General features: G+C 54.3%; 1 protein-coding gene and 1 long non-coding RNA gene across 5 annotated transcripts in view; one reads left to right on the forward strand and one right to left on the reverse strand.

Moving 5' to 3' along the window:
* The first annotated feature begins 4759 nt into the window (after window positions 1-4759).
* Window positions 4760-6511, forward strand: LOC135969997 (uncharacterized). The gene is made up of 2 exons (XR_010585337.1): window positions 4760-5092; window positions 5721-6511. It is a non-coding gene; the product is annotated as an uncharacterized lncRNA (long non-coding RNA).
* Window positions 6512-18836: 12325 nt separating this feature from the next.
* Window positions 18837-23089, reverse strand: part of PDE9A (phosphodiesterase 9A) — a 118164-nt gene continuing 113911 nt past the window's right edge. For all 4 annotated transcript variants that reach the window (XM_065541350.1, XM_074033962.1, XM_005548606.3 and 1 more), the window contains 3 exons: window positions 22894-22989; window positions 21192-21273; window positions 18837-19066 (listed from right to left, as the gene is read on the reverse strand). In XM_065541350.1, the coding sequence (XP_065397422.1) occupies window positions 19053-19066; window positions 21192-21273; window positions 22894-22989 (192 nt within the window). In that variant the 3' untranslated portion in view covers window positions 18837-19052. The remainder of the gene's footprint in view (window positions 19067-21191; window positions 21274-22893; window positions 22990-23089) is intronic.

Below are 23089 nucleotides of genomic sequence, written 5' to 3' on the forward strand. Positions count from 1 at the left end.
AGAAGGTTAGAGTACATCTCAAAAGGTGGAATGTGGAGGAGCCCACGTGTCCCTGCCCAGATGGCACTGCCAGGCTGGCTGGTCTCAGGCCATTGGAGTGGGACTTGGAATTTTGGGGAGCACCACAGGGCAGGGCCTGTGGCTGTCTGAGGGCGGCATCACAGGCATGCTGAGGTCTGGGGCTGGAGGAACCCTGGACAGAACAAGGAGTAGGGGAATGACAGACAGAGCAAGCCAGCCATGTGGAGCGCACCGGGCCAGGACATCAACCTCCTCCTGCCGTTAGCCTGGGTTTTTCTGGTTTTTGTACCCAAAGTGGGGAGTGGGGGTGGGGTGGAGTGGGGGTGGGGTTGGGTGAGATGAGGGTAAGGTAGGGGTGGGGTGAGGTAGGGGTGGGGTGGAGTGGGGGTGGGGTAAGGTGGGTTGGAGTGGAAGTAGGGTGAGGTGGGGTGAGGCACAGGTGAGGTGGAGTGGGAATGGAGTGAGGGTGGGGTTGGGTGGGGTGGGGTAGTGGTCGGGTGGGCTGAGGGTGGGGTGGGGTGAGGTGGGGTGGGGTGGGATAAAGGTGGGGTGAAGTAGCGGTGGGATAAGGTGGGTTGGAGTGGAAGTGGGGGAGGTGGGGTGAGGCAGGTGTGGGGTGGGGTGAGGATGGGGTAGGGTGGGTTGGAGTGGAGGTGGGGTGGGTGGAGTGGGGGTGTGGTGGGATGAGGGTGGGCTGCGATGAGGTAGGGGTGGGGTGAGGTAGGGGTGGGGTGGGATAAAGATAGGGTGGAGTAGGGGTGGGGCAAGGTGGGTTGGAGTGGAAGTGGGGTGAGGTGGGGTGAGGTAAGGTTGGGGTGGGGTGAGGATAGGGTGGGGTGGGGTGAGGCAGGGGTGGGGTGAGGCAGGGGTGAGGTGGGATAAAGGTGGGGTGGAGTAGGGATGGGGTAGGTGGGTTGGAGTGGAAGTGGGTGAGATGGGGTGAGGTAGGGTGGGGTGGGGTGAGGATGGGGTGAAGTAGGAGTGGAGTGGAGTGGGTGGGAGTGGAGTGGGGATGGGCTGGAGTAGGGGTGGGGTTGGGTGGGGTGGGGTAGTAGTCAGGTGGGATGACGGTGTGGTGGGATGAGGTGTGGTGAGGCAGGGGTGGGGTGGGATAAAGGTGGGGTGAAGTAGGGATGGGGTAGGGTGGGTTGGAGTGGAAGTGGGTGAGATGGGGTGAGGCGGGGTGGGATGGGGTGAGGATGGGGTGAAGTAGGAGTGAAGTGGAGTGGGTGGGAGTGGAGTGGGGATGGGCTGGAGTGGGGGTGGGGTTGGTTGGGGTGGGGTAGCGGTCAGGTGGGATGAGGGTGTGGTGGGGTGAGGCAGGGGTGGGGTGGGATAAAGGTGTGGGGAGTAGGGGTGGGGTAGGGTGGGTTGGAGTGGAAGTGGGTGAGGTGGGGTGAGGCAGGGGTGAGGTGGAATTGGATGGGGTGGGGTGAGGTGGGGTGAGGCAGGGGTGAGGTGGAATGTGGATGGGGTGGGGTGAGGTGGGGTGAGGCAGGGGTGAGGTGGAATGTGGATGGGGTGGGGTGAGGCAGCGGTGGGGTGGGATAAAGGTGTGGCGGAGTAGGGGTGGGGTAGGGTGGGTTGGAGTGGAAGTGGGTGAGGTGGGGTGAGGCAGGGGTGAGGTGGAATGTGCATGGGGTGGGGTGAGGTGGGGTGAGGCAGGGGTGAGGTGGAATGTGGATGGGGTGGAGTGGGGTAGGGTGGTGCTGCAGTTTCTGACAGGGCAGTCAGGAAAGGCCCCCCAGCCAGGTGCAGGACAGAATCTGCCCCCACCCTCCCACCAGGATTTCCTGGTCCTAATTCCTGGAACGGTGAATGTTGGCTCCCACAGCCAAAGCGACTTTGTAGATGTGATTAAATCCCGGACTGCCCCGTGGGCCTGGGTCGTCTGGGTCCTTTCAGGAGGGCAGCAGAGGAGGGCAGGGAGAGGCAGTGGAGAGGGAACGAAGGAGAGGGGAGGGGATGATAGGAGCAGAGGCTGAAATGATGGGCTTTGAACTGGAGGAAGAGGCCATGGGCAAGGCCACAGAAGAGGCTAGGGAACGAGCTTTCCTCCAGGCCGCTGGCAAGGAAGCAGTCCGGCTGGCACCTTGGCTTCAGTTCTGTGGCAGGGCCTGTGGGCTCCAGACGCCCAGGGCTGTCAGAGAGGGAATCTGTGGTGCTTGGTCGGCGATTGTTACAGCAACAACAGGAAACCAGGGCAAGCGGAGAGCCTAGCCGGAAGAGAGGGGGGCGGAGGAAGGGCGGCAGCCTTAAGCAGCTCAGGCCGGGCTGGAGAGCGGGGCTTCTGCCCTGCAGCCTGGGCTGTCTCAGCTCTGGAGGTCCGAAGCCGCAGATCGGGGTGGGATGGTCGGGCTCTGGGGAGAGTGCTGCTCCAGGTTGCAGGCAGTGGTCTGCCTTTGTGTGCATCCTCACGTGGCCGAAAGAGAGCTTCCTGGGGTCCCTTTCGCAAGGGGACCAGTCTCACGCTCCCCTCATGACCTCATCACCTTCCAAAGGCCCCACCTCCTAATACCTCGGGGGTTGGGATTTCAACATAGGAATTTGTTCAGCCTGTTGTAGCCTCCTGGACCACCCATCCGGAGAAGATGTAATAGGACATAGAGTTAACTGCAAGGGATCAGAATCCAGAATTTAAAAAGAACTGTGATCTGATCGCCAGGTGAGATGGCTCACGCCTGTAATCCCAGCACTTCTGGGAGGCCGAGGCGGGCAGATCACCTGAGGTCAGGAGTTCGAGACCAGCCTGGCCAACACGGTGAAACCCCGTCTCTACTAAAAATACAAAAATTACCCGAGAATGATGGCGGGTGCCTGTAATCAGCTACTTGGGAGGCTGAGGCGGGAGAATCGCTTGAACACGGGAGGTGGAGGTTGCAGTGAGCTGAGATCGTGCCATTGCACTCCAGCCTGGGCGACAGAGCAAGACTCCGTCTAAAAAAAACAACAACAAAAAACTATGATCAACTTGGAAAAGACAAACTGCCCCAGCAGAATGTGGGCAGAGGCCGTGCATCACAGAGGAGGAGGCTGAATGGCCAGTGAGCAGATCAAAAATCAAAGATCAGTCTCATCAGCCATCAGAGAAATGCCTGGGAGCCTCGGGTGGGGCCCGCACGCCCACTGCGGAGGTGTGACTGACGCTGGGGGTGACAGGGTGGTTGATGACCATGGACCGACATAGAGGGTGGGGGCAGGGGTTTTACAGCTGGCTGGTAGCGTGGACAGGGACGAGGAGCAGGCATGGGTGGGCGACTTGGCGGTCCTGACAACCGAGGCAGTGCGAAGGTTGAAAGGGGCTTCACTGAGAGCTAATTAGACTCCCCTGGTGATGTTGAACAGGTTGTCACTATGGTGAGGTTGTGAATTCGATGGTCTAAGGTGCTCCTAATGCCAAGAAACAAATTACTAGAGCACAGCCGTAGCAGGCTGCAGTCCCCTGTGAGCCTCTCTGGTGACCCACACTAGGCATCCTGTCCCTCGTCTTTCTGATGCTGTGGGTGGACAGCACGAATTCATTTTCCAGCTCAGTTTCTCAGGTGCAGGGCGTGTGAGATGCCTGGATGCGGTAGTATGGGTAGCACGTCACAGTCCTTATGTCTGTGGAGGGAGAGAAGGAGCATGCAGGCTGGCTCTGTTCCTGCGCTCACTCCCCACCCAGCCATGCCCCCAGGCTGCCTTCTCCATTCTCCACCCGACCAGAGCCCCTGCAAGAATCCACTTCCAAGCCAGGACACTTCCCTGAAACAATTAGGGCCTCCCGCCCCACACTCTTGCTTCCTTTCGTGTCACCTCACATGCATCAGATGCAGATACAGATGGGCAGATGCCAGCACCCAGGAGACCATCAAGCGTGGCACCCTATGCCTTGCATCAGAGACACACAGCTTGGCAAAATGGACTTGGCAGCCAGAACAGACCTACAGAATCAGAATCTCAGGGCTGGAGCATGTCTCAGTGTCCACAGATGGCCTGACGACCGGCCAGGCTCAGAAATTCCTGACCCAGTGCAGCTGCTCCTGGGTCTTACAAGAGGAAAAGCTCAAGGTCATGGAGGCAGGGAAGGGAGAGGAGAGAGGGGAGGGAGGGGAGAGAGGGGACGGAGAGGAGGCAAGAGAAGGAAGGGAGGGAAGGGAGAGAGGGGAGGGAGGGGAGGCAGGGGAGGGGAGGGAGAGAGGGGAGGGAGGGGAGGCACAGGAGGAAAGGGAGGGAGGGGAGAGAGAGGAGAGAGGGGAGGGAGAGGAGGCAAGAGAGGCAAGGGAGAGAGGGGAGGGAGGGGAGGCAGGGGAGGGGAGGGAGAGAAGGAAGGGGAGGGATGGGACGGAGGGAAGGGGGGAGGGGAGGCAGGGGAGGGAGGGAAGGCAGGAGAGGGGAGGGAGAGAAGGAAGGGGAGGGAGGGGACGGAGGGAAGGGGGGAGGGGAGGCAGGGGAGGGAGGGGAGGCAGGAGAGGGGAGGGAGAGAAGGAAGGGGAGGGAGGGGACGGAGGGAAGGGGGGAGGGGAGGCAGGGGAGGAAAGGGAGGGAGAGGAGGGAGGGGAAGCAGGGAAGGAAAGGGAGGGAGAGGAGGAAAGAGAGGGAGGGGAGAGAGGGGAGGGAGGGGAGGCAGGGAAGGGAAGGGAGAGAGGGGAGGGAGGGGAGGCACAGAAGGAAAGGGAGGGAGGGGAGAGAGGAGAGGGAGGGGAGAGAGGGGAGGAAGAGGAGGAAGGGGAGGGAGAGGACGGAGGGGAGGGCAGGCAGGTGAGGCAGGGCTGACAACAGAGAGCCTTGGCCTGTCTGGCCACCCATGCTCCTGCCATGGGGAGCTGACTGCCAGGCACGGCTTCTTGGAGCTGGCCGAGTCCCCTGAATACGTCCCCCACTTTCTAGGGTTTAGCAGGAGTGGCCATGGGGGTATGAGGGTTCAAACCTGGCTGCCTCCAGCTCACAGAAGACAGTGTCTGCTGTCTGGAGAGCCTGTTCCTGGTGAGGACAGGAGGATAATGGGATGCGCTGTTCCATTGCCAACAGTGTTTTTCTTCGGAAAGGAGAAAGGACATGGTGCTGTTTGAGGAATTCTTGGAAGCTCGTGGTAGGTGAGCAGAGCGGGAGGAGTTGCTGGCAGGAGCGCGGGTTTCCCACCGGGCCAGGCGGCCCCAGACCTGGCGCTCGGTGCGGGTCCCCCGGGCTGCGTTCATCCCGCGCCAGCGAAGGCGGCCGGAGGCAGAGGCTGCATCGCCTTCGCAGCCGCGTGTGGGTGAGATTCAGGGTCTGGCTCCTGCAGAATTACACTGGCTGTGACCCCGGCTCATCGTGAGCTTCTGAGGCAACACTTGTGTTTAGAATTTTCCATGATATGATGTCTGCAAATACATTCTCATGAGAGGGAGCCTCGGACCGTGCCGTCCCCATGTCCAGCAGGAACGAACCAGAATTAAGAGGAGGGTGTGGAAGGCGGCAGCTCACCTTGTTTTCCAACTTCTCAGAAACCCTGAGAAACAATGAACGTCTCTTTGCAGCAGATGGAAAATTTTATAGTCTTGCTGTCCCAAATTCTTTGGCTAAACCACCAGATTTTAAATATCTGCTAGCAAAATATATTAGAAAAGTTAGGATTAACTGGAAAAAAAACAGTACTCTATATATTTTCACTTGTAACCAGGCAGCTTAACTTCAAAATGCATTTTAACGTTTTTTTCCCCTTTCTCTTCGATTTTAAGATACAACCTTGAAGCGAACTGCAGAAGCCTTTTCTCTCAGCCTTAAAGTAGACTCCACGTTCCCGCCTTCCTCACTGTCTATACCCGCTTCACTGTTCTCTAACTGCCTGCGCGTGTCTAATTATGCACCTTCTTAGAAGTTCTGGGGGCTGATCTTGAGACAGACCAAACCTGGAGATCAAGCTGCAAAGTTGCACAGATGACGTCCAGGTGGCTAGTTGACCACCTGGTCACTGTTGAGGTGATGCCAGCCCGAGACCCAGGTGGATGGGGACCCAAGATAGCCGCCGGAAGAAGACACACAGACATTGTACTCCACCCAATTCTTGTATTTCTTCGTTATCAAATTCTCCTTTCTTTCTTTCTTTTTTTTTTTGAGACGGAGTTTTGCTCTGTCGCCCAGGCTGGAGTGCAGAGGTGCGATCTCGGCTCTATGCAACCTCCGCCTCCCAGGCTCAAGAGATTCTCCCACCTCAGCCTCCCCAGTAGCTGGGATTACAGGCACCCGCCAACATGCCTGGCTAATTTTTGTATTTTTGTAGAGAGAGGGGGTCACCATGTCGGCCAGGGTGGTCTTGAACTCCTGACCTCAGGTGATCCACCCACCTCGGCCTCCCAAAGTGCTGGGATTACAGGCGTGAGCCATGGCACCCGGCAAAAATCACTTTCCTTCTATCAGACCTCACTCTTGTTAATTGTAGAGGCAGGGGTGAGCTTCGGGACCTGCACTGGGTGGCATACCTGTCCTTTTTGTTGGTTTGTTTATCCAATAAACATCATACACTTACACTTTCAATTCCTAATTTTGAATATTTTGTTTCTTATTAAAAATGCAAATTATATAAATACAATTATCTATATTATGAATAATTGAAAATCCTGTGTGAAGGCCCAGGTATGTCATACGAAGTGTGGTTGGAAGCAAATCCTAGAGTAATGGTAGAAATTTGCATTAGGTTAAAACCACATGGGAAGACTCCCAGGTAAGCCTTTGAAAATATTTTCTTTTCTGTGCAAAATATGTTTAAAATTTTTGAAGTCAAATTAGGCCTGGGTCTTGTTTGGAAGCCTAAGCTCCGTAGTCTGGGGATCACCTCGGAGACTCCTCGAAGTCTTGGGGTCCAGGCGTCTTCCCTTCCTCTGCAGCGCCTCGCATGGCCTCCCACTTAAGGCTGCTTCATCATCCAAGGTGGTGGCCTCGGTTGCAACTATCTCGCCCATACTCCAGCCTTTAGGAAGGAGGAAGGAACATAGATGAAAGGGGGCAAAAATCACACCCTGCTGGGTTTTTTTTTGTTTGTTTGTTTTGTTTTGTTTTTGAGGCAGGGTTTTGCTCTTGTTTCCCAGGCTGGAGTGCAGGGGCGTGATCTTGGCTCAGTGCAACCTCCACCTCCCAGGTTCAAGCGATTCTCCTGCCTCAGCCTCCCGAGTAGCTGGGATCACAGGCACACGCCACCACACCATGCTAGTTGTTTTTTTTTTTTTTTTTTTTTTGTATTTTTAGTAGAGATGGGATTTCACTATGTTGGCCAAGCTGGTCTCGAACTCCTGACCTCAGGTTATCCATCTGCCTCGGCCTCCCAAAGTGCTGGGATTACAGGCGTGAGCCACTGTGCTGGGCCTGCTCTGCTGTCTCTTGAGGATTTTTAAATGCTGCCATATGATGATCACAGTTCTTACCATTTGCCTGGATCCAGGCAACATCCTCGTTGCAGGAGAAGCAAGGGAAGTTAGCCTTGATGAAGGTGCTACCCTGGGCGCTCGTGTGTTCCGCTAAAGTTCTGTCGCTAGCGGGGAACCTCTTCTGGGGTGCAACTAACAGGACCTGCCACAAGGTCCTTTGATGAAATCCACAGAATGAAAGTGACAGATGGATAAACAAAACGCGGTCTATTCATACGGTGGAATATTATCCAGCCTTAAGAAGGAGGAAATCCTGGCCGGGCCCGGTGACTAATGCCTGTAATCCCAGCGCTTTGGGAGGCTGAGGTGGGCGGATCACGAGGTCGAGATGGAGACCATCCTGGCCAACACGGTGAAACCCCGTCTCTACTGAAAATACAAAAAATTAGCTGGGTGTGGTGGCGGGCGCCTGTAGTCCCAGCTACTTGAGAGGCTGAGGCAGGAGAATACCTTGAACCCAGGAGGCAGAGCTTGCAGTGAGCTGAGATCGCCCCATTGCCCTCCAGCCTGGGCGACAGAGCGAGACTCCGTCTCAAGAAAAAAAAATAATAATAAAAATAAAAAAAAATAAAGAAGAAGAAGGAAATCCTGACACATGCTATACATACAGCATGGATGAACTGTGAGGATATTATGCTCGGTGCAAGCAGCCAGTCACAAGAGGGCAGTACCATCAGATTCCACTTACATGATGTCCCTAGAGGAATCGGATTCCTAGAGGCAGGAAGTGGAATGGTGGTGCCAGGGGCTGGTGGAGGGAATGGGAAGTGAGTGTTTAACAGGGAAGAGTTTCAGTTGGGGTGATGAGAAGTTCTGGGATCGCCCCTGCCTCTGTGTTGGCAATCTCCTTGAGGCTGTTTGCAGACAGAGCCCAGCAGCCTCTGGCTCACGGACACCCTTGAGTCCCAAATGCCCCTCTGAGTGGGCACCTGGCGTCTGGGGTGCCAGTGGGACCCTCCCCTTTGCTGTGGGGGATGGGGGAATCGAGAAGATTCTTCCCAGTTCTGTAGAGCCTGAGAAGTTCTTTTCCTCCCTGGGCCAAGGCCGCCTGAGCTGGGCATGGGGCAGAGCCGGCTCCCCACAGATGAGGTCGTGGGAGAGCTGAGGAGCTATGACTGCAATGCTGCTTACGTGTCTGGCTTCAAGCCTCATGTCAGACTTGGAGGCTGGTTCAGTTAACATCTTGACCTCACAGGTGAGTAAGGGGTGCAAGGAGAGCTTCAGTCATCATGCCTGAGGTCACATGGCCAAGGTGGCGGTGCTGGGATGGATGGATGCTGGAAGGAGGGCCACCCACATGGCTGGCGTTCTCAGTGCCCAGGTGCCCAGGCTGTGTGCGCTGGTGCCCTGTGCCTGCTTCCTGGGGTGGGGGGGGGGGCCCTGGGAGGATACCCTCTGTGCCCCTCAGGTGGGTGGGGCTGGGCTCCCAGTGACCACCTAATTGTATCATACATCACCCCCTGGACACAGGTCCAGCTTCCAAAGCCCAGGCAGGAATGCGTGCCTGAACAGTGTTTTTGCAGGGCATTGGAGAGGGAGCAGTCTGTGGATCCCCAAAGATGTGTCCACATGCTAATCCCCAGTAACTGCGAATGTGATCTTTTTTGGAAGTAGAGCCTTAGCGGATGTAATCAAGTGAAGAATCTCAGGAGGAGATCACCCTGGATTTTCAGTGAGCCCTAAACCTAATGACTGGGTGTCCGTTTAGGAAGAAGAGAGGACACAGAGAGATGTGTGCGGATGCACAGGAGGGAGCCATGTGCATCTCTGTGTGTGATGAATAAAGCCCAAAGCTCTTTTAGGACTCACCACCCAACACAAGAAAGACAGACATCAACAACCACCACTGATGACCAGGTTTGGACTCAACAGCGTGGACTGAGGCAGAGATTGGGGTCAGGCAGCTACCGACCCAGGACTGAGTCAAGGACAGCGTCAAGGAATAGTTTTGAATAGATTCTCCTTTAGAGCCTCCTGAGGGAACCAGCCCTGCTGACGCCTTGATTATGGATTTCTGGCCTCCAGAACCATGAGACAATAAATCATTCTGTTGTTTAAGTTGCCAAATTTGTGGTGGTTTGTAACACAGACACCCACTTGGCCTGATGTTGGGATCTTCCCCTCTACACCTCACTCTAGAGGTGCCCTTGGTTCCTCACAATTGCACCGACCACCTAGGTCTCTTAAAAAAATCTGGTGAGCTTGTGGGGTCCACTCTGTTGAGTCCGCACCTGGTCATCATGGTGGTTGTTGATGTCTGACTTGCCTGTGGTGGGTGGTGAGCCCTAAAAGGGCTTGGGCTTTATCCATCATAATTTCCTCCCATTCTTACAATAATGCCTGGAATATAGTAGGTGCTCCATTTGTCCATGTATCCATCTGTCCATCCATCCTTCCATCCATTCGTCCATCCATCCATCTCCATCCACCCATCCATCTGCATCCACTGATCCATCAACCATCCATCCATCCATTTATTTATCCATTCATTAATCTATTCACTAATCCATCTATCCTTCCACCTACTCCATCATCCATATTGTATCTATTCATCTATCATCCCTCTATCCATTCATCCACCCACTTCATCAATTCATTCATTCATCTTTATCCATCCATCCATCCATCCATCATCTTTATCCATCCATCCATCCATCCATCCATCCATCCATCCATCCATCCGTCCTCATCCATCTATTCATCCATCCATCCATCTCTATTCATTAATCTATCTATTCGCTCATCCATCTATCCCCCATGCACACCACTATCCATCTTTTCATCTATCTCTTCATCCAGCATCCCTCTATCTATCCACCTGTCCATTCATCCACCCATTCTATCCATCCACCCACCCACTCATCCATCCATCCATCCATCCATCCATCCATCCATCCATCCATCCATTCAACAGGTATTGGAGCACTTGTTAAGTTCTGAGGATACATCAGTGAGTAAACAAGCCAGACAAAAGTCTCTTCCCTGTGGAGCTATGTTTTAGTGGGAGGAGATAGAAAATAGACAATCACTACAATAAATAAGAACTGTAGAGTCTGTCAGAGGTCGTAAGTACCATGGGGACAAATGGAGCAGAGTGCTCAGGGTGGGGCTGGTGGAAATTAGTGATGGTGGGTGTTTAACAAGATCAGCCACACTATGGCTTAGACTCTTAAATCATCCGTTTAAACAATCTCAAAGAGCAAATGGTTCCTGGCTTCAAACACTTGTTCCCTGTGTGCAGCTTGAAACACAGCCTGTTCAAGGAGGGGCTGCCCGCAGACAGCACTGGGGGAGGGGAAGGGTTAATGAGGGTGCTTGTCCCGTCGGCCTCTGGACGGGAGGGGACAGCTGGGCTGACAAGGGGGACCTGCCCTTTCAGAGGGTATGGTCTGAGGCTGTCTCATGCTGGGGACAAGCATGAGGGATCAAAACCAAACCGGAAACAGGAAGCTGGGGCACCCCAGCAATCTGCTTACATTTTAAAACTACATCATCTCTGATAAAAGACACAGAAAATTAAATTCTTCTTAAATTCTGTGCTAGGAAAAAGTTGGTTCCTCCTGAGTAATTGGTTTGCTTCTTTGTGTTAGAAAATTAGGACTGGGTAATTCATCATTTCTTTTTTCACCCTGGCTGCTGGGAAACTCAGAGCTGAGTTTTAACCTCTATTGTAATAATTTTCCTTAAGCCAGGTTTTCTGTCATAATTGACTCTGTGTCTTATTTATAAGCTCACATTTACTCCCCACTGTTGTAACTGATGCTCTCTTACTACATACAATTTAGCCCATAACAAGGGGGCTCATGCCACACACTACGTTAGTGGGCTTTATTTTTCCAGGTTGGTGTCACAGTTTAGGGCACAGGCTCTGGAGTGGGAAGGCCAGGGATCAGATCAGACGTAATGGTTAAGAAAGTGCTGCCATACCAGCCCCTGAGCACAGCAAGGGTGTGGTATCTGAGCTGTTTTGACCTGTTACATCTGTTTTAAAGTTTGCATATGTATCTTTTTTTGAGAGCTGTCTCAAATCCTTTTTGGAAGTAGGTGGGTGTATTCGGCTGCTAGGGCTGCCATAACAAAATACTGCAGACTGGGCGGCTTAAACAACAGGAATTTATTTCTGTGTTCTGGAGGCTGGAAGTCCAAGATCAAGGTGCCAGCTAAGTTGGTTCCTGGTGAGGGCTCTCTTCCTGGCTTGCAACCGGCTGCCTTCTTGCTGTGTCCCCACGTGGCCTTTGCTTGGTGCATGCATTCAGAGAGAGAAACACTGAGCTCTCCAGTGTCTCTGTTTTCATAAGGGACTGACCCACCAGGAGGGCCTTGCCCTTATGACTTCATCTAACCCTAATCATCTCCTAAAGGCTCACCTCCAAACCCCATCACATTGGAGGTTAAGGTTTCAACGTGTGAATTCTGGGGAGACACATTCAGTCCATAGCAATGGGGAATAAATCAGAGATTATAATAAGAAAAATGAAAAAAAAAAAAAAGATAGGAAGGAGGAAGAAAAGAAAGAAAGAGACGACATTGCTGACTCTCTAGCTCTTCTTTTTTTTTTTTTTTTTTTTTCCCTTAGAGGTGTGGTCTTATTTTGTTACCTATGTTGGTCTCAAACTCTCAAACTCCTGTGCTCAAGTGATCCTCCCACCTCGGCCTCCTAAAGTGTTGGGATGACAGTTGTGAGCCTCCATACCCAGAGGCAATGGTTCTCTCGTCTGCTTTTCCAGTGCAGTAAAGGACTCAGTCCACCCCAGGCTGTGACCTTGAATGTCCCCCAGAGTCACTGGAGCTCGGGCTCGGGCTAGAGGGTGAGAGTTTGACAGCGCCGCCTCCTTCCTCCCTCTCCAGTTCACACGTGAGTGGGTGGAGGAGCCCGCCTTCCTCCCTTGGCAGCTGGAGGGGGAAAGTCGCATTTGGGGAGTGGGGAAAGGGAAAAGCATCGGCCCAGACAGTGCCTCTGATGGGCACCCCGGCCCCTCGTGGCCTCTATTGAGTCATTCAGGTCCCTGGCACCACATCAGGCCCTGTGCTGGCACTGGGAATACAGTGACAAAAGGTCCTGCTCTCATGGGGCTGCCTCTGACCAGAAAACTGGTGCCACAGCGGAGAGCTGGTGCTGTAACCCCAGCCAGAGCTCAGTCAACGAGGGCACCGAGACCAGGAGGTCAGGGGAGGCTTCCTGGAGGAAGATGCGTCCCAGTGGAGACCCAGCGGACACTCTCTGCCCCTTTCTTTTGAGTTCCTCAGGTGGAGTGCCTTCTGTGGCCTCGGTCACTGGGCCACACGCACTGGGACACCCTACCAAGGAGCTCTCCTGGTGGCCCCTGATACCAAGCCTGAGGACCAGCCCTTCTCCTCCCACACCCTCTCCTGTTCTTCCAGCATCTCAGGCCATGCCCTCCTTGTCCCCCTCTCTTGGTGCTGGGGGCCCTTCCAAAACATCCCTGGGGTGCACGAGGGAGGCCTGGTCCCGGCTGAGTCTCAGCCTCACTCCCCGCCTGGCTCTAGCCCAGCTCTCGGGGAGCCTGTGCTCTACTCACCAGGGCTCCCCAGAGAAGCAGCCGGACAGGATGTGTGCATGTGTGTATGCATGTGTCCATGTGTGTGCACTGTGTGTGTACGCTCGTGTGTGTGTAGTGTGTTTGTGTGTTTGTGTGTGTAATGTGTGTGTGTCGTGTATGTAGTGTGTGTGTGGTATGCATGAGTGTGTAGTGTGTGTGGTGTTTGTGTGTGTGTTAATGTGTAGTGTGTGTGAAGTGTGGGTAGTATGTGTAGTGTGTGTAGTGTGTGTGAATGTGTTTGTGTGTGTGTATTGTGTGTGTGATGTGTGTTTGTGTGTAGTGTGGGTGTGTTTGTGTGTAGTGTGTTCGTGTTTGTGTGTAGGGTTTGTGTAGTGCGGGTGTGTTTGTGTATAGTGTGTGTGCCGTGAGTGCGTGTGTAGTGTTTGTAGTGTGCGTAGTTGTGTGAGTGAATGTGTAGTGTGTGTGTAGTGTGCTTGTGTGTAGTGTTTGTGTGTACTGTGTGTGGTGTGTGTAGTGTATGTGTGTAGTGTGTGAATGTGTAGTGTTTCTGTGGTGTCTGTAGTGTGGTAGTGTGTATTTTGTAGTGTGTGTGAATGTGTAGTGTGTGTAATGTGTGTATGTTTTTGTGTGTAGTGTGCGTACTGTGTGTGAATGTGTGTGTAGTGCGTATGTTTGTGTGTGTAGTGTGTGTGTAGTGTATGCGTAGTGTGTGTGTGAATGTGTGTGTAGTGTGTGTGTGTGCGCGCGAGTGAGTGTGTAGAGAGAGATTTTAAGAATTGGTCCACGTGACTGCGGAGCCTGGCAGGTCTGAAATCTGGTGGGCGAGGCTGGCAGGATGCAGGCGAGGGGAGCGTGGCAGCTTGAGGCCAGGCCGTGTGCAGAGGCTCCCTTTTGCTGGGGAGTCAGCCTTGGTCTACCCAGACCCTCTCCAGAGTGGACGAGGCCCGCCCGCATTAGGAGGGCGGCCTGCTTTACTCAAAGTCTACCATTTAGAGGCTAATCTCATCCCCGCAGAGCACCCTCCTAGAAACACCCAGAATCACGATTGGGCCAGGTCAAGGTGGTGCCTACGTTGACCATCGCCCACGCATCCACACGCCAGCTGCCCGTTCCGGTCTCTGGTTTGCGCCCCGGGCATGCGCGCTTGGCGAATGGCAGCCCCTGCTCTCTGCCAGCATCCACCCGGAGCCTGTCCGTGACTCAGACCTGACATGCTGCAGCCACACTCATCACCCTCCCCGCTCCCTGTCTCCTTGTTCCCTGTGCCGGGCTCCGCAGCCTCCCCCAGCCACGTGGCTCCCAGGAACGCTGTCCGGGGATGAGCGGGAGGGCTCTCCTGGGAGGGCTGCTGTTGCGCCTGCTCTGGGGCTCTGCTTCTCTGTGACCTGGGGCGTCACGCGCCTCTCTGTGCCTGTGGCCCTCTCTGCCCTAGGGGTTACTGATGACAAGGAAGCCGCTCAGGACTTGCTGTGGGGAGGGGCTCCTGAACAGCCCCGGGCTGGGGGCGGGAGTGCTGCGGAAACGCAGGGTCAGAGCGAGCAGTTGTCAGGAGGACGATCATCACTCAGTGACCGCTTGTGTGTGCTTCCCCAGGCGGCCCAAACAAACGACCCCAGAGGGAGCCTTCAACAGCAGACGCTCATCTCTCACAGCTCTGGAGGCCAGAAGACTGAAGTCACGGGTCGGCAGGGCCGCGCTCCCTTGGAAGGCTGCAGGGGCTCCTTCCTGTCCTCCGAAGGCTGCGGGGTAGGGCTGGGGGTCCTTCCTGTCTCTCCCAGCTCCTGGTGGGCCGAACGTCTGTGATGTTGAAGCCAGACCTAGGTTGATGGTGTTAGGAGTGGATCACTTGGCATGAGGGTGGCGCCCTTAGGAAAGAGATCCCCCCACTGAGAGCTGGTGGGCCCTTTCCCGCGCCGTCTGGGAACCCTCACCAGACACCGAGTCAGCCAGCTCAGAGCGGTGGGAAATCCCTGTTACCACAGCCACGGAACGGGCTGAGACGCCAGCAGGCGGTGGCCTTGCCACTTGTGGACACAGTCACCTTGGCTTCCTCTGCGCATCTCAGGCCTTCTCCCTGCAGGTTACACGTTGCTATTTCCACACCCCAGCTCTAAAATAAAATAACGTTTATTTATTTTATTCATAAAAGGAAAGCCAGTTGTGGAAAAATTGGAAACTACAGTACAAATAATGAAAATAATTTCCCATCTGCCTCCTGTGGTCTCACTGTAATTCGGCTGGAATCCTAACTCGACCTTGGCGGTGAGGAACTGAGGTCAGAGGGCTTGGATTTGGGCTTGATGACCCCATCCCATGCTGGCTGTGGTGGCGGCTGGGTCCACGGGTCCTTAGACGGAAAGGCCCTGCAGGCGGCTGGCACGGACTCCGTGGCGGAGGCTTCCAGAGGGAGCAGCCTCTCCTTTTGAGGCCCCCTGTCCCCTCGCTGCGTCCTCACTGCCTGCGCCTCGTAAGGGGTGAACCACAGGCCGGGCCTTGCCTGAGGCGAGATAAGGGCTGGACGTTCCCTCAAGCTGCCTCTCCTGGCTCCCATGGCCTCAGTGCTGGAGAGAAACAGCATTCTGGGCAGCACTGGGGCAGGGAAATGATGATGGCTTTGCCTAAGGGAGGTTCTTTAAGGGAGCTTTGCAGGATTCAGCTGGCCCCAGGGCAACTTCGTCCCAGCGTGCGCACATGCAGGGAGAGAGAGATCATGCTACCAGCGTGCGCACATGCAAGGAGAGAGAGATCATGCTACCAGCGTGCGCACATGCAAGGAGAGAGAGATCATGCTACCAGCGTGCGCACATGCAGGGAGAGAGAGATCACGCTGTGCTGGCCCAGTCAACCCAAGCTCAACCTGTCTCCAGCGCCCATTGTGAGCCGGGCCCACGCTGCTGCCCAGGGAGGCAGTGGTGAGGCGGCCCTAGCGAGGCACACAGGTGTGTGTGTGGGAGCTTGGCTGGGGGCTTAAACCACAGACACTTATCTCTCAAAGTCTGAGACAAGGGTTGACAGGGCTGGCTTCCGCTGAGCCCCCACTCCTCTGTGTGTCGGGGTCTGTCCTCCCCCCCGTGCCCTCTGTGTGCATCTGTGCCCTGATCTCCTCTTCTTGTGAGACACACTCAGAGTGGCTCAGGGCTCACCCCGTGAGCTGATGTTATCTTAACCGCTTTTTAAAGGCGCTATCTCCACAGGACTGGGAGGCACCAGGTTGGGCTTGAACATAAGTTTTGGGGAGAGAATTCAGCCCGTAACAAGGTGACTCACCCCCACCGGCCCTGGCTCCTGCCTGAGGCCATGTTTCACAGCGCCGTGTTCTGGCAGGGCACCGGCCCTAGCTCCCAGGAATCTGGGGACCCCTGACCCTCATGTTCTGCTGTGGCAGGGCGGGGAGTCCCAGGGTGGGGGCTGGGAAGACCTGCCTGAGGACTCAGGGAGACTGGAACCCCAGCACCTTGCTGGGCCCCTTTTGGTTACCAATAGAACACAGTCCCCTCCCAAATCAGAGTGACTATGTTATCTGTCCCTTAGACTACGGTGAAAGCCCTTGGACCGAGATTTTTAAACCTCCCTCATGGCCACAGTGCAGGAGCTGTGGGCAGAGCACAGCCTTGTCCGGGCACTGCCCGGTGTCTCCCGGCTCAGGGGCATCCAGCCCCAGGCACTGCCTCTAGAGTGGAATGAGGCATGGCTTCCCGTGGGATGGACTAGGGTGTGACATGCTTTCCTGTTCCAGAGGCCACCTGGGAGCCGATGGTGTCCACTGATGGACATTTTCCTGGGCTGAAGTATTTCAGATGCCCAGCGTTCTCCCAGCCCTCACAGCGGTCAGTTCTGCTTCACGGGTTTCCCATGTGCTTTGGCTAAGACATCAGCAGGCAAAGACGCTTGGGTTGGCTTTAGACATTACGAATAAAGGAAGCTACGGAAGGTGGCCAAAGTCTGAGCCATGACAGGTGACATGGGACGGCTGCGCACAGGCCGGCCCTCCCTTTGCAAACTTTCTGTTGTTTTTGGCGAGATGCTTGCTGTGTGCTGGGAGCTGACGGTGGAAAGTCCCGGGCATTGCTGCTGCTGTCTCCTGATGTGCGTGCGGCTTAACCGTCAACATCTTTACCCTTCATGCTGACTTAATACTGACTGTTGGGCAGAGTTCACTTGGAAACACACCGTCCTGGGAGGAGATGGTGCCGCCCACCCCAGAGGGGCGTCGTGTTCAGTGGGTTGTGCTCATGGGGGTGGGCCCCTGTGTCTGCACACTCACTCCCTATGCTGGGTGTACCCCCAGGCCTGGTGCTGCGTTCCCCACACCTGCCTCTGCTGCTGGACCCAGAGCTCTCTGGGGCTGTGGGCACATCTCTCTTGTCCTGAGCCTCCACTGCCTCATGTAGCCCATGATTCAGCTCACCCGTGTGGCTGCCTCCCGGTGTGGGTAGGCTCTGGGTGCGCGGGCTGACCAAGGTGGACACGGCCCCCAACTGTGGGGCCTCAGGGACTGCTGTGCGTGACAGGAGGGTGGGTTGGTGGGCTTTCTGGGGGTCCCGTGCATGGAGACCAGGCTGGCTGCATACGAACCGGGACTAACAGTAGAGGCCGTCTAGACACCTCCCCTAAAGGACCTCAGTCATTTGATTTAATTGTTCCAGGATGCAGTACAGCCTAGAACCAGGGGAGTTGTGCTGACATGTAAGAGTGTGTACGTGTCCGTGTGTGTGTGTGATTGCGTGTTTATGATAGTAAAATTCAAGGAAGTGTTGTATGGAGTTTGATGAGGGGCGCAGTTTGGTGAGGTGGGCATTCCAAGTGCTGTAGCAGATGAAGGTGCTGTTCAAAGAGCCTTGTTATGGATGAGGAGAGCAGGTAATAATCCCTCATAGAGGCTGCCAGGAAGGTCGAGGGCATCAATATCCACAAGCCTACATTTTGCTTCTATTTTTGCCAATGTTGCCATATCTATTGGCTTCAGTAGGATTCAAATGAAAAACAAAAGCAGAAACAAGAAGGGGTGTAGAAATCAAGGTCCCTATACGTATTGAGCTGGAGTCAAGATGAGATGGAAAATTTTACAGGTAAAAAATGAATTATTTGAAGGTGGGAATATTCTGGAATTCACCAAGAGGAAACAAATGCTCCGAGGAGAGTGACCCAACACAGAAACGAAATGTTGACCAAGCTCCGACCACGCCGATGGCCTTTACAGACGAGCTCTGTAGGGCGAAGCGCGTCGGGAGGTGGTTCAGTCTCTAGAGCGCAGCAGAGATGGAGCCCACGGCCCAGGGGACTTTTCCTTGCTTTTCATAAATCGGGTCTCCAGGAGTCCACCGCACGCAGGCAGTCTCTGAGAGCTCAGGGGTGCGACTGTCCCAGCAACAACAGGAGCCTGGCCGTGACCAAGCCGGGGGCTGGGTCCCCCGTGTGGACACAGTGCCACCCAGAACATCCCCTGTGCTTGTTACCGGAACAAAGGCCGGAGGGAGGGCATCTCTCCTCCCGAGATAGAGACCCTCAGATGTGCTGAATACATATGTCTCTTTTCCTTATCTGAGGATTTCAATGTGAAGTCACCAGTCTTCCTGCGCAGGAGCACGCAGCGTGTGTCGTCCCCGTGGTCATGGGTGCGTTTGCTCCGACACACGTCCTACAGTCTGGCCACCCTGCCTCAGTCCCCAGATGTCCCACACACAGCACTGACATCCCCCTCTGCTCAGAAACACAGGACCCGGGCACGTCCTTGCGCTCAGGGCACCGTTCTGACATTTAATGCTGAATTTACAGGGACATACGCACCGTATCACACCGGTCAATTGCTCTGAGATACATCTGGGGGAAAAGCACAGTGTCCTTCGTCTCCACGAGAGAACTTACCGGAAGCAGCGTACACAACTCTAGCAAAGAAGAAGTACAGTACCCATTTCCGTATAAGAATATATTATTTAAAAGACAGTTTAAAAATAAAATTCTGTACAGCATCATGAATTCCTTTTTTTTTTTTTTGTATCAGTGAACAAAATGTTTCTTAGAAAACGTGGTCTTGTGGTGCCAGGTGCTCAGGGCAGCTCTTCCCGCACAAGGATCCCGTGCAGCTCCGCCAGCCCATCCGGAACCGCAGCCACGCCCCTCAGTTTCCTCAGGCACAGTCTCCTGGAAGAAGGGAAAGATGACTGATTTGTTTTTTTTTTAGGAATAGGGCGCGGTGGCTCACGCCTGGAATCCCAGCGCTTTGGGAGACCAAGGCGGGTGGATCACGAGGTCAGGAGTTTGAGCCCAGCCTGACCAACATGGTGAAACCCTGTCTCTACTAAAAATACAAAACTTAGCCAGGTGTGGTGGCACACGCCTGTAATCCCAGCTACCTGGGAGGCTGAGGCAGGAGAATCGCTTGAACCCGGGAGGTCGAGGTTACAGTGAACTGAAATTGCACCACTGCACTTCAGCCTGGGCAACAGAGTGAGACTCCATCTCAAAAAACAAGATGAAAAAAAAGCGCCAGCAGTCGCAGAAACGTAACAGGATTATACACAGACATTTTTTTTTTTTTTTTTTTTTTTTGAGACAGAGTCTGGCCCTGTTGCCCAGGCTGGAGTGCAGTGGCATGATCTCGGCTCACTGCAAGCTCCGCCTCCTGGGTTCAAGCAATTCTCCTGCCTCTGGCTCCCAAGTAGCTGGGATTACAGGCACGCGCCACTACGGCTGGCTAATTTTTGTGTTTTTAGTAGAGATGGGGTTTCACCATGTTGGCCAGGCTGGTTTAAAACTCCTGACCTCAAGTGATCTGCCTGCCTCAGCCTCCCAAAGTGCTGGGATTACAGGCATGAACCACCGCACCCGGCCGACACACAGACCATTTTAAAAGAAAGAGGCCATCAGATATATTGCTGAATACATTTAGGCAAAATAAAACAATATTGATCCCTTTTCTGAGCCACTGAAAAATATGAACTGACTTAAAAAATTAAATACCAACATTGACTGAACCCTTCACAGGGACCAGACCCGCACTTTGACTGTTTAGTCACTAAAACAGCAGTGACAATGGTATTATTACCTCTGATTTACAGACTGGGCCTCTGAGGTTCAGAGAGGCTGAGACACTTGTGCACGTCTCTCGGCTTGTAATCGGCAAGCCTGGACTCAAAACCAGGTGTGTTGGACGCCAAAGCCTGTTGCTGCCCCGCTTATAAGTCATGTCCCGTTTGTCCTGCCCTGAGCCTTACATGCTTGATGCACTCTCTCTTGAATTATCTGTTAGACATGTACAGTGTGACCTTATTATGAGGTGAACAGATGGCTGCTCTGCATTCCCCGTGAGCTAAATAACTATATCAACAAGTGCAGAGAGAAACTCTCAAAGCCACAGAAAGTCAACACGTGATTTGTGAAGTTTTCAGTACTTCAATTGCACTTTTAAAAAGTCCTTACTCTTATAAGTGATGCATATGCTAATTATTGATGTTTTTCTATTAACTAAACCATGTTCCCCTTCTTTAAGAGCCTCATTCTTTTTTTGTTTTTCTTTTGAGATGGAGTCTTGCTGTTGCCCAGGCTGGAGTGCAGTAGCGCAATCTCGGCTCACTGCAAGCTTCGCCTCCCAGGTTCGAGTGACTCTCCTGCCTCAGTCTCCCAAGTAGCTGGGACTACAGGTATGTGCCATCACACCTGGGTAATTTTTGTATTTTTAGTAGAGATGGGGTTTCAGCATGTTGGCCAAGCTGGGTCTCGAACTCCTGACCTCAAGTGATCTGCCCACCTCGGCCTCCCAAAGTACTGAGATTACAGGCATGAGCCACCAGGCTTAAGAGCTTAATTCTAATGATTAGATGCAAGGAATAAAATTTCCATTCATTTGGCCGGGCGCAGTGGCTCACGCCTGTAATCCTAGCACTTTGGGAGGCAGAGGCAGGTGAGTCACTTGAGGCCAGGAGTTCAAGACCAGCCTGGCCAACATGGTGAAACCCTGTCTCTACTAAAAACACAAAAACTAGCCAGGTGTGGTGGCGCACGCCTATAATCCCAGCTACTCAGGGGGCCGAGGCAGGAGAATTGCTTGAACCCCGGAGGTGGAGGTTTCAGTGAGCTGAGATCGCACCATTGCACTCTAGCCTGGGCAACAACAGTGAGAATTCGTCTCAAAAAAAAAAAAAAAAAAAAAAAAAATCCGTTCATTTAAAGGTATTCCAAAATTCAGATTTTCTCGCCTTCCTCTTCCTTCTGTCCTTTGTCGGAATCACGGTATGAACTGACGCCACGTCAGCAGAGACAGCGTTACCTTCACTGTGTTTCACATCTCTGCTTCTCTCTCTGGACTTCTCGGTGGCTCCAGACGTCAAGCTGTCAGTCTTCTTCTGTAACTGGAACAAAGTGCAGAGAAGGCCAAGTCAGGGAGCAGGAGACAGCAGGGGAGTGTCTGCCTGTCTTCCAGCAGCTTCTGTTGCCTGGAGGTGCTGCAGTGTGAAAGCCTGTGGTCTCCAGCCCCTGTGAGCCCAGTGCTCCTGACACGGGTTTTTCAGAGGCCCCTCTGTGTACCCTGTCCCCGTACCCTTGGTGCCTCATCCAGGGCCTGGACAGTGAGCTCACCCAGCCGCAGCCACCACAGCCGCAGGGACTGGTGGTGTGTGCAGAGCCTGTGACTTGGGCCTTTTCACCTCTTTGGTGTGACTGTCCTTTTTGTGGGGGCTGAGAGGGGGAAGGCAGAGGCCTTGAAGAACCCTAGTGTCCCCTACTGGGCAGCAGGGCTCGGGACTAGAGACTCAAGGCCATCAGGGCTATGGCTCTCAGAGGACCACGAGAAAGGCAGAAGCCGCCTCAGCTCTCCTGTGGGGCTCTGGAGTAGGAGAAGCCGTCTTGCTACATCTGTCCCTCTGCGTAAGTGCTCTCAGCCTTGCAGAGGTTTGGAGACCTTTCTGCGACTTTCCATCAGCTGGAGAAGTCAGGGCAGCTGGTCTGGATTTTCAGTCAATTTCTAAGCAATTGCTGGGCATCTACCACATGCCTGGCCTGGCGCCCCAGGCGGGCGTGGGCACGGGGCCGTCAGTCGAGGGAGATGAGACCAACACAAGGCTACGCCTGGACAATGGCTCAGCGCTCAAAAGGGCATCATGGGCCACATGGGCTTCAGGAGCGCCCAGGCAGAAAAGACGGCGTGGCGGGCACAGTAACTAGGGGAGCCCTGACTGACGGGCCTTGGAGGGTGCTTCAATGGTACAAAGGGCACTGTGGCGAGGGGAGGTGGCAGGGGCAACACCAGCCAAGGCCAGGAGGCGTCAAACTCTGCAGGAGTAGTGAGGCTGTTCTAGCTGCACGGGGGCGCTGGGGGGAGGAGGCAGGAGGGCAAGGCAGAGGCCACACCATGGGCGGCTGGAGAGCAGACAGCCGGGGGAATCTGTGGAAAGACTGCGTGGGCCCTGAGCCTGTGACCTTGACCCCTTCCTCCAAAACGATGTCAATCCAACAGCAACCGAAAGCCAGCCCCAGGCTCCCTGTCCCCTGAGAGGTGCTGGTGTGTGTTCTGGGCCTGGAAGCTGGCAGGTGGGTGGTCGCTTTGCCCCTGTGCCAGGGGAGGGCCCCTTTCTAGCCCATGGCCTGCTCTGAACAAGTCAGCCCTGGGGCCAGGCCAGGCGCTGTACTCAGAGGGGTCCCAGATGCTCTAACAGTGGCTGATACGCCCAAGGACACCTGGGTGCCCACAGATGTGGGTGACAGTTGTGATTTTTGTGAAGGGCACGGCCAGTAAACTCCCTCGAAGGTTCTGAGCCCTGATGCGTTCTTGGCGAATGCAGTTTTGGTTTCCCATATCACATTCCCTAATTTCACTGAGCCAGGCTTTCTGATGGAAGGGACACGTGCGCCTGTCCATGGGGTCACCTTCAGTGGTGCCTTGCTTGGCACGTCCAAGATTCTGGAGTCAGGAGTGCGGAGGGCGCTGGGCCTGCTTGCCGCAGGGCAGGAAGGTTCTTCTCGGTGCGTTTTACCTCTTTCATGGCGTCGTCTATCCGCTTTAGCTCCTCATAGCGATCTCGGGATTCCCAAAGCGGCTGCAGCATGATCTCCTCAACCATAGGGAAGAGCTGGGAGAGAAAAACGGATTAATTCAGAGTCCCTCGTTCTTAAGGCAGTGGGAAACGTTGGAGAAAAACAGGTGTCAGGTGCACTGTGCAGAAGCATGTG

Source organism: Macaca fascicularis, chromosome 3 (assembly GCF_037993035.2).
Source record: "Macaca fascicularis isolate 582-1 chromosome 3, T2T-MFA8v1.1".
Classification (NCBI taxonomy): Eukaryota; Metazoa; Chordata; class Mammalia; order Primates; family Cercopithecidae; genus Macaca; species Macaca fascicularis.